General features: G+C 34.3%; 2 protein-coding genes across 5 annotated transcripts in view; both read left to right on the forward strand.

Moving 5' to 3' along the window:
- RAD54B (RAD54 homolog B) overlaps positions 1–17,585 on the forward strand; it is a 113,379-nt gene that overhangs the window by 37,840 nt on the left and 57,954 nt on the right. The window contains exon 4 of one of the 4 annotated variants that reach the window (XM_010349396.2): positions 9,439–9,524. The exons of the other annotated variants lie outside the window; for them this stretch is intronic. Within the exon in view, the coding sequence (XP_010347698.1) occupies positions 9,439–9,488 (50 nt within the window). The 3' untranslated portion in view covers positions 9,489–9,524. Of the gene's footprint in view, positions 1–9,438; positions 9,525–17,585 lie in introns of those variants that run through there. 4 annotated transcript variants of the gene reach the window in all.
- Positions 1,637–17,030, forward strand: FSBP (fibrinogen silencer binding protein). Its single transcript, XM_003938760.3, has 2 exons — positions 1,637–5,695; positions 9,439–17,030. The coding sequence occupies exons 1-2, from the start codon at positions 5,322–5,324 to the stop codon at positions 9,962–9,964; spliced, it is 900 nt and encodes a 299-aa protein (XP_003938809.1). The 5' UTR covers positions 1,637–5,321; the 3' UTR covers positions 9,965–17,030.

Genomic DNA, 17,585 nt, shown 5'->3' on the forward strand with positions numbered 1-17,585 from the left:
TGACTAGGGTATTGCGACAGCCATCACCTCAAACATTTTTTTATGTTGGGAACATCCCAATTCTTCTGTTTTAAACTATACAATAAATTGTTGTTAACTACAGTCACCCTACTATGTTATTGAACACTAGATCTTATTCTTTCTGTTTAACTGTAGTTTTGTACCCATTGACCAACCTCTTAATCCCCACCTCTCCTTCCCAGCCTCTGGTAACCACTAATCAAGTCTCTACTTCCATGAGATTCACCCATTTAGCTCCCACATATGAGTGAGAACATACGGCATTTGTCTTTTTGTGCTTGCCTTATTTCACTTAACATAATGACCTCCAGTTCCATCCATGTTTTTGCAAATGACAGGATTTTATTTTTTATAACTAAATAATATTAATAATATTCCATTGTGTATATGCAGTTATTATCTGTTCATCTGTTGATATACAATTAGGTTGATTTTTTTTTTGCCTTTTTTAATTGACTGTTTTGTAAGCATTTTGTTTCACAAAAATCTCCAACTGAAGTTAATAATATGATATTGTGAAATATATGGTCTTTGATCCCATTTCTTTGGCATGCAACTCCTAAAATCCTTAGAATCTCCAAAGTAATGCCTGTTTGTGTGCTAGTGATTGACTGATGGCTGACGGCCCCTACGTAGTTTCAGGATGCGGGTTGTTTACCTGAAAGACCAAGGCACCATTAGAGGGGTGGAACTTTCAGCCTCACCCTATCCCCGGGGAGAGAAGAGAGGCTGAGGGTTAAATTGATCACCAGTGGCCAATGATTTAATCAATCATGCCTGTGTAATGAGGCTTTCATAAAAAACCCAAAAGCCCTGTGTTTGGAGAGCTTCTAGATGACTGAACAAGTGGAGGTTTCTGGAAGGTTGTGCCTGGAGTGGGCATGGAAACTGTGTTTCTTCCACCATAACTCACCCTATGCATCTCTTACATCCAGCTGTTCATTTGTATCCTTTGTAATATCCTTTATAATAAACTGGTAAACATGTTTCTGGAGTTCTGTGGCCACTCTAGCAAACTCATAGAACCCAGAGGCGATTGTCAGAACCCCAACTTGAAGCTTTTCCATCAGCTATTCTGGAGGCCCAGACTTGTGACTGGTGGGGCCATGGGGTTTGTGGTACTGAGCCCTCAACCTGTGAGATCTAACACTATATCCTGGTAGATTGTGTTGGAGTTGAGTTGGAGGACACCCAGCTACTGTCCATTGAAGAACTTATTTCTTGCTTGATGTGTGGGGAGAAACTGCCACACATTTGGTTGCACAAGTCTTCCGTGGTGATTGTTGTGTTGTGAGAGCAGAGGAAAAACAGTTTGAGTTTTTTAGTCTCAGACAGCTCCATAAAACTCTGTGACTACGCCAGTGAGCATTGGCAAAGAACAAAAAATTATTCAATTTCTTTTACCAGTTCCATAAACTGGAAGTGATTCATAGCATTTGCACACATATTTGTAATGTTTTTGACAGCTATATCCATGACACTTCTCGTAGTCTATTTTAGAAAGTCCTGCACAGTGTTTCCCACTCAATTCTGCATCAGTAGTATACCTTCTTTTTAAATTAAAAACTTGTCCATTCTATGTTAATCTAGAAAGATAATTTTATTATAATATAATCAAAACTAATAAATATTTCAGATTAATCATCATCAATTACAGTTTACATAGGTTATCACTAATTTGTGCTGTCTGCATTGAGGACTAAGCTCTGATTTTTTTTTTTTTAATCTTGCTCAAATTCCTATCTAAGGAGTCTGGGGAGTCATGCCTTTATAAACCATGAATTCACATCAGATGGGTTTTATTTAACTCTGTATATCATGACTTACTTTTCAGTCTGACTCTGGGATAACATGGAAGAAAATAAAAATGTTTTACCCCAAAACATGTTTCTCTGCCGTATTTTGAAATGTCCCTGCAAAGCCTTCCCTTATGGGAAAAAATCCACATTCTATAGAGAATCTACTTTCCCCTTGTTTTCCTTCCTTCCTTTCCAGATCCAGGCACCTTTTTAGGTCCGATAAGAAACATTTTACAACCTGTTCTCTCTGAGGTCTGCTATCTGAGAGCTTCCTCTTCACAATAAAACTTGGTCTCCACAATCCTTTATCTTAACCTGAACATACGTTTCCTTTCTATTGATCCCAGGTCTTCAGAAAAACTCAACTAATTGTAAACCAGAAAATGTTGATAGCCTGGAACCCCCCTGCCTCCTTTACCACTTTGAGTTGTCCTGCTTTTCTGAACCAAACCAATGTATTTCTTAAATGTATTTGGTTGATGTCTCATGCCTCCCTAAAATATATAAATCTATAATATATATAAAATAAATGAATATATATATAATATGTAAAACTAAGCTATACCCTGACCACCTTGGCACATGTTCTCAAGGCTTCCTGAGGGCTGTGTCATGGCCACGGTCATGGTTATTTGGCTCAGAATTAATCTCTGAAAATATTTTATACAGAGTTTGATTTTTCTCATCAACAGCATGATATATTCAAATATATTATAATCTGTGTCTTTGATTTAATGCTGCTTGGAGTAGACCATATTATGGATGTGTTGTATGATTTTAACTGCAACTGCTATGCTTTTAGATTGCTTCCACACTATGCATCTATGTAGAATGCTTCATTGCTCCTGTGTGCATTTTGAGTATTTTTCTAGGGTAGATTCTGAGACATAAAATTACTACAGTTTTAGAAGATTTCTTAGTCATGTAAAATATTAGTAGATACTCCCTGATCACTATCCAAAACGTCATTTTACACTCCCTTCAACAGTACAGAAGAGTACTCCTTCCCTTGTATCCTTATCCACTCTTGGCATTTTTTTTCTTTTCTTTTCTTTTTTTTCTTTTTAGGCTCTGTCATCCAGGCTGGAGTGCAGTTGTATGATCATGGCTCACTGCAGCCTCAACCTCTTGGGCTCAAGTGATCTTTCCACCTCAGGTTCCCGAGTAGCTGGGACTACAGGCACATGCCACCATACCTGGCTAATTTTTCTATTTTTAGTAGACACAGGGTTTCTCCATGTTGCCCAGGCTGGTTTTGAACTCCTGTGCTCAAATGATCCTTGGCCTCTCAAAACTGTGGGATTATAGGCCCATGTGCCACTGAGCCTGACCTTACTCTTGGCATTTTAAGTCTTAAAAAATTTTGCCAATGTATGAATGAAAATCATTTTTAGTATCCATTTCCTTGATAACTAATGAGATTGAACATTTTTTCGTATTTTAGTAGTAGTATTTCATTCTTAACATAATACTTGTATTTCTTCAGAAAATAACAAAATAGTTATCTAAATAAAATACATTGTAATCCCAGCACTTAGGGAGGCCGAGGCGGGTGGATCACGAGGTCAAGAGATCGAGACCATACTGGTTAACATGGTGAAACCCTGTCTCTACTAAAAATACAAAAAATTAGCTGGGCATGGTGGCGCGTGCCCGTAATCCGAGCTACTCAGGAGGCTAAGGCAGGAGAATTGCCTGAACCCAGGAGGCGGAGGTTGCGATGAGCCGAGATTGTGCCATTGCACTCCGGCCTGGGCAACAAGAGTGAAACTCCGTGTAAAAAAAAAAAAAATGCATACCCTGTGTTCTTTCTTTGGTTCTCTTTTGATGTTGTGAAAGCTCAGAAAATGCTAGAAATGCTAGAATGATTTTGAGTACCTGTGGTCCAGTTGTTGTTGGGGCAGGTCGATTTTCTTTTTGCATCTCTATGAACAAGAATCATTTGCATTGCTGATTTCTACAATTTACAGAGCTGTAAAACTGCTCAAAGACAATGAAAGGAAAGAACTATTATAGAATCAAATTACTCAGTGGGGTATACCAGACAACATCTAGCATTCCATAGGACATCCAGCAGTCTTTCACTGGTTTTCTGAAAGATAATACATTTAAAGCTCTAACACATTGTCTGGCTCTAAGTGAGAGCTCAATAAATTTAATTTGCTTCTCCATTGTTAAAAGAATGAAAAACAAGATTATTAAGAATTTATAGCATTTCTGTGGAACTACAGTTTCCTGGATAGGTGCTGTGTCTAGATTGACTTTTGATTTCACTGGGTCTTGCACAGTGCCTGGGAGCATTTTTATACATGGTCAGTAATTAAAAAATTTATTTCCCCACCTCTTAATACTATCACAGTTGTTCAGTAATAGTTTGATTGGATAGAGCTATGTTCAAATATGTTCTGATTTATTCCCCTATCTGGAAAAAACATGTATGTTGTGAGAAAATAGGCTTGTCTTACAATATTATGTATCATGTATTTTCATACTGGGGTTAACAAATACATTCTAAGCACTGAAACTGGTGGCCTTGAAAATGGCTAGACTAGCTGTTTTCTTTCATAGTCCAAACTGTGTGAATATAGCTAAACAAAAAATCTGGCTCTATTATAATAGCAAATTCGATTTTGTGTGTAGAGTCTTAAGGCGTGATTATACTGTTTCTTACCATGAATAGTGATTTTTTACACATGATAAGGCAGGCTAGCATATTCACATACATTACGGCTAGAATAATCCATTGCTTTAAAAATATGATTTTTACCTGCTTTTTAGTTTGAGTGTTCTATAAAAATTTCTTCTTAACTGAAAAAAATATGCAGAGGCTAATGTAGACTGTAAAATGAAGGAGAAGCTTAGCTTTACTGTGGAGTCTGGGTCTGGGTGTAACCTAACTAGCTAGAGGATATGCAATTCCTGATTGACAGCAGGTCCAGCATTATGCAGATTTTGTAAGGGAGAACACTCAGCTCAGAAACAGTGATGAGAGGCCCTGTTAGGAATTACTACATTCACTAGTCATATCTTTCAGTTTTCTGTCTACTGGATTTGTAAATAAATAGCACAAAACAGTTCCTCTTTTGTTTTTATTAAAGTGATACTGCAATGCAGTTCAGTCTGTCAGCTAGGCATACATGTGTGAAATTTGATATTCTCACTAAATTAGCTAATTTTTAGCTGTGTTCCATGCTTATCTCTAGACCTTTGTGTATTAAATCCTGTCTCGAGCTGTTCCCTTTATACACAAGTGTGTTTTGCTTGTGCCTTCCTGTCTTCTTCAGTGAGAAGCTTTATGTAGGTCAGGCTTGGCTTAAGCAGATTTCCTGAACCTGCGTCAGCTTAAGCTGGAGGAATTTTAATAAACCCTCCCCTGTAGGCGTGGGCCTAAATGAGGCTAGCCTAGTTAAGCCTGATCTTTTTCTGTTTGTGAAAAGAGCTGAGCAGAGCTGAAGGCTGCATGGTGGTTTCAGAAACTGCCTACTTAATTTGAAAAGAACAATGGTAGGAAAGGCTAGATCTTCCAATTTTACCTTATCTGAAAAGCTTGATTTGCTAAAGCTTGTGAAGCCATATGTGAAAATTCTCGAAGAACACACTAATAAACATTCAGTAATAGTGGAAAAGAATAGATGTTGGGATATCATAGCAGTTAACTATAATGCAATTGGAGTAGACCGCCCTCCTCGAACAGCACAAGGCCTACGCACCCTTTACAAAAGGCTCAAAGAATATGCCAAACAGGAGCTATTGCAGCAAAAAGAGACCCAATCAGATTTTAAAAGCAATATTTCTGAGCCAACCAAGAAAGTTATGGAGATGATTCCCCAGATTTCCAGTTTTTGCCTGGTAAGAGACAGGAACCACATACAAAGGTAAGCTTTATTTTATTTTGTTATGGAAAATTATGGCGCCTCCTATCCATTGGGCTTTGGCTTAGTTGTGACAGAGATATGCATAGTAAGCATCCCCACAACGGGAGCAATGAATAGTGTCTTTGTTTTGCATTTTTTAAAAAGAGAAAAGTGAGGCTATGAGGAATTTTTCTTTTGCATTTAAGCTACTTTTTAACTGTCTTCCCCTCCCCTTTCCCCCTTGTAGTTTCTAAAAGTAAAGGTTAGGGAGGAATAAGTGGGATGAAATTTGTGACATCACTTCATAAACTTTTTAAGCTTTAAAATTAAATTATTTAGTTTGCTTTTGAGAGATACTTTTTTTAAATTTAAGATTACATTTCACTGGAATTTTAAATTTTATATAAAATTTATATAAAGTTAGCAGTTTCTAGAGAAATGGAACCTTTGCTTTTTTAGGAAATGTCATTGTCTACACTTAATGAATATGCATTAACTAACAAATAGAACTAAAATCAATAAGTAAACTTGTTAATGGCATGATTGTGTATATAAAGACAGTTTAAATTATTTTTCTAACACATTTAAAATAAAGATGAACACAACTAAAGGGAGCTAATGCCTAATTAGGGATTCAGTTTACTTAATAAAATTTAAGGTTTTTGTTCTTTTTATTCCTTAATGGTCTAGTTTCACTTTGATCTTGGTTCATATAGGAAAGAGTAAGCTTTCTTTTACTGTTTTGCAAGGATATCAAATTATGAATTTTAAAATACCCCTAAGAGCAACTGGATTTTTTAGAGTTAGAAGCAATTTTTTGGTTAAACTTGTGTTCTATGTAATTATTTGCCTTGGAATTTTCAAAACTGTTATCTTGCCACTAATTTGGATTGTAACCTCTGGCAGAATATAAAAATGGCAGCTACATTCTTATTCTGAACCATTTAGGGTAATTTAAACAAATTGTAAACTCCTTATTAGTTTGAGGGGGCTTTGAAACAAAGCTTTACACAATGTGCTTTTCTATTGGTGGGAGAGGCATTATATAAGCAAATGATTGATTATTGTGAAATCCCTTTGAAATTAGGAGATAAACAGAACAAAACACTTTGTAGCAAAGTGTATATATTATTTTGGTAATTTACTAGGAAAGTATTTTTGAGCCTAGCTTCTTACCAGATACTGCTTATTTCTACTTGATAGCACAGTAAAAAAATATCACCAGTGGGAATCCAGGACATGAATACACAGTGGATTAATTCTTGGGGCCACTGGTTAAAATGTTCACTGTGATGACAAATGATGAAATGCCAATAGCCGGATATCCAGAAAACTACACAGTAAAATTGTTTTATGCTGTGCTGCTTATGCGAATTTTCTCCCCCTTGAACCATAGAGAAAAGTGTTTTTTTGCATTGCAGGTATAAAACTGTACCTTTTGGCTAGTAGCTATAAATGTTTATAATTTGAAAACTACATGTAGAAACTAGTTTTAGTTGCATATTTAAAAAATACAGTGAGTATAGAAGAGAATTACATACAGTGAGTATATAAATATACAAGTATCTGATTACATTTTGACCATTTGTGTGTATATATATACAATATTCACATACACACAAAATCTTTTGGAACATCAATGTTTCTGTGATAAAAATGAGTTGATTTGTGCATTTCTATACCTATGGCTTAAATAATACCCATTTGTTAGATTTCAAAGGGAAGAATGTAAGAAACATGCCTCTTAAATTCTTATGTTAGTGTGTCTACATTGACATTTTCTACATATTAGCTTATTTCTTTAATGTGCTTATATTTATTTGACATCATCCTTGAATCTTAATCTCAGTTTATGATTATTCTATAATCTTGACTACTTCTATATAAATATGCCTGCTAATCTGACCAAACTCTCCCTTTTTAATAAGGAAAATAGTAGTGTTTGCATTAACATACTTAAAAATATATACCTGTTTTGTAAGGCTATTTATTTCTGTAACTCACATTGCCTTTTGTCTTTATTTTTACCTTTCCCTAATATCAGTTTATATTTTGTGTTTTTGTAAACTGATCTTCAAAGTTCTGATTCTCAAGTTCTTCTCTGTCATTTTTGTGACCTGCTGTAAAGCTTTTTTTCCTCCTTTTTTACATTGTTATGCCTTAGTTGTAATGTGTTAGCTGAAATGGAATGTTCGAGATATAAGGCATGTTTTTAATTGGGAGTATAATGTCTATGTTTGTAGCCTATTGTACATACTAATTTGAAATAGTAATTAGGTGGTTGTAAAAACTTAATTTTCATATGCAGTTTTAACCTCTTCCCATCCTAGGTTTTAGCAGAGCTATTAATAGAAGCAGATTTTGCTACTTTGAATTACATTTATAATTAATTGTTTTGTTTTTGGAAATCATAAAATAACACAAATAGGGACAAGAACAAAAATGAATTTATGTAATCTACCAATAGATTTTTCATTATATACTACGTATATGTTTTATTTTGTCTCTTAGATACTAATATCTGATATTTCTGGCAATTTAATGCCATTAGTAAGTGACATATGGGTAGTTTTAATCTTTCTCCATGCATTCTACTTGAACTTGTTCCAGCATTTTAATTATCCATATACAAAATATTTTTAAATTATGTTTATCATTAGTAAAATCTCCATATAATATTAAATAAAATATTTCCATTAATGTTCAATAATCTCATTTCCCTCCGTAACTTTTATGTTTAGTTAGGCAGAAGCATAATTAAAAAAAAAACCCTCAAGGAGCAGATATTCTTAATTCACAGCTTCATGTTATACATAAAATTATGTTTAAAAAACAGAATTTTAAGGTTTATTGCATTTATAATATAACTTGGTATGTTGAAGTTTCTGCTAAAGCTGTAATTGTCTCCATTAAAATGCATATTTGCTGGAAATCATCTGTAAATGTAATAAACGTTTAATATATGTGTATAGGCTATTAAAAATATTTTATTAAAAAATCATTTAATTTGTTTTTTTCAGTCATTCAACATATAATGAGCATCTACTAGGTTCTAAGTACAGTACCTACTAAATACTCAGTATGCAGTGGTGGATTAAAACTGTTGCTCTTGTGAACTTTACCTGAACAGTGATTGAAAGACTTAAAGAGCACCTGAGTCATCTGATTCAGGATAGGTAAAAGGGAAGTGCCATTGCATCTGAAATAAGAAAGTTAGGATATACATAGTCTTTATGTTTTCTTTTTTGGGCAAATGCAGAAATCAGTATCTCCCATGGATGGCCTTTCACTGTCCTCCTATGAGTTATGGGCCTTGGTGGTTTTAAGATCACTCCAGGAAAGCAGAAATAGGAGGTCTAGGGCTAAGGTCTGGGGATAGCAAGACTGAGAATGCATTAAATGGCTCTTTATGCCATTTGAGAACCTCAGGGTTGTGGGGAAAATAGGTGTCTATTTGACAACATTAAAACTGGCTTTTCTTTTTTATTTTCTTCATTGGCCTTGTGTAATATTTGTAATTTCCTGCCTCTTTAAGAGCACAATTTTAAAGTTAAGGATGGGGGAGACCTATAAGTATATATTATTGAAATCCCAATCTTAGTCACCTTAGGGTATTCAAGTGTTAAGATTTTTTTTTGGTTTCAAAACTTTCTTTATAGTTTTAAAACTTTATAATTTAATGTATATTAAATATAAAATTATGCTATAAATATACTTTTTCTTCATTTGATTTACATATTATAATGCTTTTTTGTGTGCTATAGTGCAAACTTGGATGAGGAGGCACAGGCTGGTACCAGTTCACTACAGGTAATGTTGGATCACCATCCTGTTGCCATTACAGTGGAGGTGAAGCAAGAAGAAGACATTAAACCACCTCCTCCACTGGTTTTAAATTCTCAACAAAGTGATACTTTAGAGCAAAGAGAAGAACATGAATTAGTACATGTTATGGAAAGATCCTTGTCGCCTTCACTTTCCTCTGTTGATATGAGAATGACATCGTCTCCATCTTCTATTCCAAGGAGAGATGATTTTTTTCGGCATGAGAGTGGCGAACACTTTAGGTCACTATTAGGGTATGATCCTCAGATCCTGCAAATGTTGAAAGAGGAGCATCAAATAATTTTAGAAAACCAAAAAAATTTTGGATTGTATGTTCAGGAGAAGAGGGATGGATTGAAAAGAAGACAGCAGCTAGAGGAAGAACTACTAAGAGCAAAAATCGAAGTGGAGAAGCTGAAAGCAATTCGCTTACGGCATGATCTACCTGAATATAACAGTCTCTAAGATTTTTTTTTTTTTGGTCAATCTTGCAATTGGCTAATTTTGATTTTGGCCAAGTTACTTTAATCTGGGAGTATCCTGAAACAGAATACATGTTCTTAAAAAATGTTGTTAATCTCTATTATGGAAAAACTTTTTTGATATAATTTTCTAATTATTTTATTTTGAGATATTAAACTTTACTGATTGATTGGCATGGTTATAGTTTTTATTGTCTTTTTTTTTCCTGAGTTTGTTGACCTTACAAAAGATATTTTATTCTGATCATTAAGATATACACAAATACGACAAACACATATTCTTTCAAAATTCTGAGTCTTTAACATTTTTAGTTAGAACTTTGAAAACTGTAGTTAAAGATTTTTAAGTCAGTCTAATTTAGAAGCTATAGTAACCTAATACCAAGACGCTTGTCTGTATGATATTGGTTTTATACTTTTATCTTTTGAAGGAATAAATCCTAGGATTTTAGAGATGGAAGATATTTGGAGAACACTTTTTCTGTCTCTGCACTTTTAGAGGTAATGAAACAGAAGTCCAGGGAGAACTCAATGATTTATTTTGGGTAACAAAGCTATTTATGGCAGAGCAGGGACCAGCACTTAGTTTTTCTTTGTGTAATTTTCCTCCCACTATTCGATAGAAAATATTCTCTAGATTTAAATACTAGAAGTAGTTGTTTCATTAAAATTGTTTTTTAAGATTGTTAGGTTGTGAAATCAGGAAAATTGTATCAATTACCCCATTCTCTCTCTATTTTTGGTCCAGCAAAATAGATAAGGTATTCTATTGATGCTATTATATAATTTGGCTGTGTGATTAAAGACATGTTTTAATTCATTTTAAATGTCCTGTTCTGGAAAAAATTTCTTTCACAGCAAAAATCAGAACAAAATTAAAATTTTATGTTTTTTAAGTATCGTCCTTTTAGTATTTGTGGAAATAAAACCTCAATTCTTAAAGCACATATATTAAATTTGTATTAAATATCTAATAAGTATTTACTTAAGAATTTCTATTTTTGCTGGGGTTCTGTTGAGAAAGGATTTTTAAGCCACGTTTTAGAATGGGGTTGGTGGAATTTCAGCAGTGAAGGGGAGCATGGGTGTTTGAAGTCAGAGTGAGAAACTGGAAAAAAGACAAGGAAATCGGAAAAAGTGGATTGGGTGTATAAGCACAAATGCAGTGCTAAGCCAGTGATTTTAAGTGAGTGTAGAGAGAGTTTGGACTATGGTATCCTGGACTAGGAAGGACATCTCCCTGGACTATGTAGGACAGCTGCTGTTTAGCTCCAGCAGAATTTTCACATGCAGGAGAAAACCAGAAATCTACATTGGTTTAATGCAGAATTTTCCAATTTTAAAATGTTTGCAAATAACTCATGCTTTCAAGACATTATACAGACAACATGTGAGTGGGCCTCATTGAACCATTCGGCTTCTACTTTGTGGCCTTTGGAGTAGAGCAGTAGTTTTCCACATATGGGTCCTGACCAGCAGTATCAGCATCACTTGAGAACTTGTTAGAAATGTAATTCCAATTCAAACTGAATTAGAAACCTTGAGAATGGGGTCAGCAATCTCTTTAATAAACCCTCTAGAGATTCTGATGCATGCTAAAGTTTGGGAACCAGTGAAACAGAGTATTTTAGAACCTCACTTGGTGCCTAAATCATACTAGTCTCAAAATTTTTGTTGAAGAGCAACAATTTTTGTTGAAAGTGAACTGAGGGATATAAATTTGGATGATGGTTGGTACCAGATTATGAATTACATTAAATACTATTTACAATGAGTCAGACTTAACTGATCATACAATGGGAAGCCATTGAAGGCTTTGTATTAGGGGACTAATTTGATTATAGTTGTGATTTAGGAGGAGTGGCATTTAGGGACAGGTATTGAGAGGAACTTAAATCAGAAATTTAAATCATGGCTATAGAAATAGAAAAAAATATAAAATGAACTCTTAAGGTACGATTTTAGCATGTTGACTGCTTAATGTCATTGGTTGGATTGAAACAAGGTGTTTTATACCTGGTAGAGTTAACTTTTTTAATTATAAAGATGTCCTGAATATATAACATGGCATATCATTTTGACAATGTTACCTTTTCTCTTTAATCTGTGCTATGATATCTCTTTGAGTCTAATGAATTTTGTAATTCTTAATTTGAGGTAATGTTTCACAGTATAATTATAGTAAATACATCTTTGCATTAGTAAGCTTTATTTTTTGAAATTGTTGAAAGCAAATATATGAGATTTAATTCACTTTATAGTTTCAGCATGAATTGATAATGGAATGTTCAACTTGAATGTTGGCTTTGTACAGCAAATCAGAGTTTTCCCAAGTGTGTTCTGTGGAACACTAATTCTATGAGATGTTTCTAGAAAAGACATCTTTTTTTTGGTCGTTAAGTTCTGAAATAATAGTGAAAGGTAAAAATTATGTATACACAAAATTGCCCTTGAAAATTCCTTTGCTGATCATAAAATAGCATAAACACAGTCTGCTACAATCACATTTTTCTCCAGCATTAAGATTGCTTTTTCTTTAGTGTGTTAGATGACACAATTCATTAGCATTTAAGGGCTATATACAGTAAGAAACCTATTTGTACATAATTTTAAACACCAGAATCACACTCTGAGTTTACGCAGCAATTTTTCCAAGTCAGTCTTTTTTTCTCCAAGTCAATCTTGTTTAATTTTAGTTTGCAAAAGTTTAAATGCATATAATTCTGCTTATTGTGTACCTTCCCTTTTATAACCATATTTAGCATAGTATAGTTTATGAGAATTCCTGTACAAAGAAAATTATTTATTTGACCATATAATCCTTTTCAGAGGCTGTTTATTGTCTTACAGAGTATCTTAGGGTAATTTGGAACCAAACCTTTTTTTTTCTTCTTTCTCACATTGAGACTTTTTTGAGTTTGGGGATTACTTACCAACTAACATTAGCAGCTTTTGTTGAGGACAAGTTTCATTAAGGGGAATATATAGGGGAAATTTTGCTACTACCAGTGGAATATACACTTGTCTCTCTATCTGCAGGTTTCACATCTGTAGATTGAACCACTATGGATTGAAAATATTCAAGCAAAAAAAAATTAACAATACAACAATAAAAAGTAATACAAAATTTAAAAATACAGCATAACTGAGGTAGGAGTTGGGCTAACACCCAATTTTGGGGCTCACCATCCTGCATCGTAACTATTTATGTAGCATTTACGTTGTATTAGGCATTGTAAGTAATCTAGAGATGACTTAAAGTGTATGGAAGGATGTGTGTAAATTGTATGTGAATACAAACATTTTATATAAGGGACTTGAGTATCTGTGGATCTTGATGGGGTAGAGGACGTCCTAGAACCAATCCCACCTGGATACTGAGGGATGACTATAACTTAAGCCACCAGACATCCTGCATACCATAGACACTTGTTTGGGGGCCATGAGCTTTAATTATAAAATGTAATTCTGGGTGAACACAGAGAACAGTGATTTTTTTTTTTTTAATGTAGACTTGATTCTGTAGAAATATATTACATTTGAGAATATACTAAATAAATAGATTATTTCATCTAATACATTAGTAATTCAGATAGAGGATAGCCACTTTCCTGTCTTTCTGTTATCCATATGAATGTAAATGGATATGTTGTTATAACTTATGATTTTCTAAACTAGCTGTGATTTGTAATGACATCCTGAGAAAAGTCAGTGAAACTCATTTCTAACAAATGCCATATTTCTTAAAATAGTCAAATTAAGTATTTTTCTTTTTTGTGTGATATCAACTTGGTGTTATTTTTTTTAAGGAGTCACTCTATCCTGTTCTATCTTTACCTACGTGAAAATGTTTAAAATATGAATTTTTTTCATGTGCCTTCTTTTACAGTAATGTCAGATTTTAAATACACATGTTTAAATAACTTAGATTGTAATAAATTACTGTAGATAATGATGGTTAAATGCTTTGTTAACACATGTTCTTTTAAATACAAGATAATACTTTGTACTGATTTGTGTACTTCTTTTGTGTGCCGTTAAGACAAATAATTCAGTACTGTAGCGATCACATTTTTTGATGAGGCATAATTGAAATACATTTATTTAGACAATTATAATAGATGCCCAATGTACCATATTTAAATATCACATTTCATTTTTTTTTTCAAATGTTAAGAGCCACAGCTTTTCAAAATCAAATATTTGATGGTGAATTGATTGTAAATACTTTAAAATAATTAGATGAAATACGGTTGCATACTTAAACAAAAGAGTAACTTCTTAGAATAAGCAACCTAATTAAACATTAACAGTCATGCAAAATCTTTGTATACAATTTTGAGAAATTGTTCAATATATTTTTATATATCTTTTATATTGATTAAAGCTAGTAGTTATAATTTGAGGATATTATTTTTAGTTTCCAATTGCTTTGTAATAGTGGAAAGCAAAATAAATGAGTACATAAAAATAAAAATACCACCAGGCATGGAGGCTTAGGCCTGTAATCCCAGCACTTTGGGAAGCCAGGGTGGGCTTATTATAAGGTCAAGAGATCGAGACCATCCTGGATAACATGGTGAAACCCTGTCGTTACTAAAATACAAAAAATCAGCCAGGCACGGTGATGCGTGCCTGTAGTCTCAGCTACTCGGGAGGCTGATGCAGGAGAATCACTTGAACCCAGGAAGTGGAGGTTGCAGTGAGCCAAGATCTCTCCACTGCACTCCAGCCTGGTGACAGTGAGACTCCGTCTAAAAAAAAAAAAAAAAAAATACCACTCATATCAGTCCAGACAACTTAAACTAAAAGGATATATAATTATAATAACACTTTGCTAGCAGGTCTTTTGTGTTTTAAAATGTATGTGTGAATTCACCTTTATTTTATAAAGTTTTTTTTTTTCCCCTAACATTTTATTAAGAAACACTTCAAACATACAGAAGAAGTTAAAAGACAGTTATAGTAAGTACTCATATACCTATCATGTAGATTCTGGAATTAATGTTTTGCTATATTTGTTTTATCACATATTTATCTGTCCAGTTCTTTTTTTTCTTTAAGGGAAAAATGTTACTTCAAGTTGTAGAATTAGAATAATTTATGTCTAAGTATTTCAGCATGAGTATTACTAGAGTTCAGTATTTATTTGTGCATGTTTGTTTTTTAGGTAAGATTTGCATACAGTGAAATGCACAAATTTAAAATATACTATTTGGTGAGTTTTGATCTATGAATGTAGCTCAAACCTCTATCAAGATTTAAAACATGACTTCGGAAAGTTTTCTCTTGCCTGCTTCTAATCAGTCTTCTAGCATGTCAGGCAATCACTGTCCTAATTTGAAAAAAATTATAGGTTAAGTTTTGCCCATTCTAGAACTTCATATAATTGGAATCATATAATATGCACACTTTTTTTTTTTTTTGAGACAGAGTGTTGCTCTTATTACCCAGGCTGGAGTGCAATGGCACGATCTCGGCTCACCGCAACCTCCGCCTCCTGGGTTCAAGCAATTCTCCTGCCTCAGCCTCCTGAGTAGCTGGGACTACAGGCACGCACCACCATGCCCAGCTGATTTTTTGTATTTTTAGTAGAGACGGGGTTTCACCACGTTGACCCAGGATGGTCTCGATCTCTCGACCTCGTGATCCACCCGCCTCGGCCTCCCAAAGTGCTGGGATTACAGGCTTGAGCCACCGCACCCGGCCGACACTTTGTTTTTTTTAACGTATCTTAGTGTTTTTAATCTTTATCCATGTTTATCCATCCTTCTATTAGTACTCATTGCTTTCTGTTGCTGAGCAGTATTCCATTATATAAATATACCACACTATTTATCCATTATCTTTTGATGGACTTTCCAGACTTTGGCTATTATGTATAAAAGATTCTATGAATATTCTTGTGCAGTTTTGTCATGGACATAATGCTAGATTAGGGAACCATAATAGATTTAATCTTTAAGAAACTGCCAGACATTTTCTTTTCTTTTTTCTTTTTTTTTTTTTTTGAGACGGAGTTTCGCTCTTGTTACCCAGGCTGGAGTGCAATGGCGGATCTCGGCTCACCGCAACCTCCGCCTCCTGGGTTCAGGCAATTCTCCTGCCTCAGCCTCCTGAGTATCTGGAATTACAGGCACGTGCCACCACGCTCAGCTAATTTTTGGTATTTTTAGTAGAGACGGGGTTTCACCATGTTGACCAGGATGGTCTCAATCTCTCGACCTCGTGATCCACCCGCCTCGGCCTCCCAAAGTGCTGGGATTACAGGCTTGAGCCACCGCGCCCGGCCCTCATTTTCTAACGTGATTATATCGTTTTACACTTCTGTCAACAAGGTATGAAAATTTTGATTTTTATTTGTTCTCTAATATTTGCAAAAGGTCGAGCATAGTGACTCATACCTGTAATCCTAGCACTTTGGGAAGCTTAGGGGGGTGGATCACTTGAGGCCAGAAGTGAAACTAGCTTGGCCAACATGGTGAAACCCTGTCTCTACTAAAAATACAGAATCAGCCGGGTGTGGTGGTGCGCATCTGTAATCCCAGCTACTCAGGAGGGCTGAGGCAGGAGAATTGCTTGAACCCGGGAGGTGGAGGTTTTCTTGAGCCCTGATTGTGTCACTGTACTCTAGCCTGGGCAACAGAGCGAGATCTTGTCTCAAAACAAACAAAAAACTTTGCATGTTCAGTGATTGGAATGTCAAAATTGAAATTGATCATTAACTTTCGTAATATTTAAGTGCATTCAAAATGCTGGGCAGGTAATTTAGATGTCTGGGAATATTGCAGTTTGTTGTTTTTTTTCCACTTTAGTACTAGTTCCATATATGCTCTGACAGGAGGTATTGAATAAATATGAAATGTATAGTCTCTGCTATGCTTATAAAACATAATTCTGAAAATGATGTTTAATGCAAAGAAATGTTTTCTAGGTTTGCTTTATACTTAGTTGACATTCATTCTCTTACTAGTTAAGGAAAACTGATTATCAGTTTGAAGGGATTTCTATATTAATGTTTATATGCTTTTTAGTGTAATAAAAACTATTTCAACCAAATTTATATTGAAGTTATATGTTAATACATTTTAAGCATTTTGGTAGGTTTTGGTAATTTTAAAACTCAAAACATATAATCTGCAAGAATATTTACATTCTTTATTGAATTTGATTATATGAAATATTTTGAATTTCATTTGTGCCATTGAAAACAATGTGTATATTTAGAATTGTTAAACAAAAGAATATTAGGCTGGGTGCAGTAGCTCATGCCTGTAGTCTCAACACTGTGAGGCTGAGGCGGAAGGATTGCTTGAGTCCAGGAGTTCGAGACCAATCTGAAGACCTCACTTCAAAAAAAAAAAAAAAGAATATTAAAGGCTTTATGTTTATTGGATATACCATTAAGTCGTTCAACTCCAGAATGACTATGCTTAGGTTCATTAAAATGGTAATGCCCACTATTAATATTAAATGACATTATTTCCCTTTATCAAGACATGGTTTTAAGCATCCTGCTTTTAGGAATATATATATATATATATATATTTTTTTTTTTTTTTTTCTTTTGAGATGGGGTCTTACTTTGTCACCCGGGCAGGAGT

Source organism: Saimiri boliviensis, chromosome 15 (assembly GCF_048565385.1).
Source record: "Saimiri boliviensis isolate mSaiBol1 chromosome 15, mSaiBol1.pri, whole genome shotgun sequence".
Lineage (NCBI taxonomy): Eukaryota > Metazoa > Chordata > Mammalia > Primates > Cebidae > Saimiri > Saimiri boliviensis.

What these genes read in the sequence shown, in the direction of transcription:
- FSBP (XM_003938760.3), top strand. Translation starts at nt 5,322, where the DNA reads ATGGTAGGAAAGGCTAGATCTTCCAATTTTACCTTATCTGAAAAGCTT. An exon ending in GACAGGAACCACATACAAAG is followed by an intron (nt 5,696 to 9,438) that starts GTAAGCTTTATT and finishes TGTGTGCTATAG; the next exon opens with TGCAAACTTGGATGAGGAGG.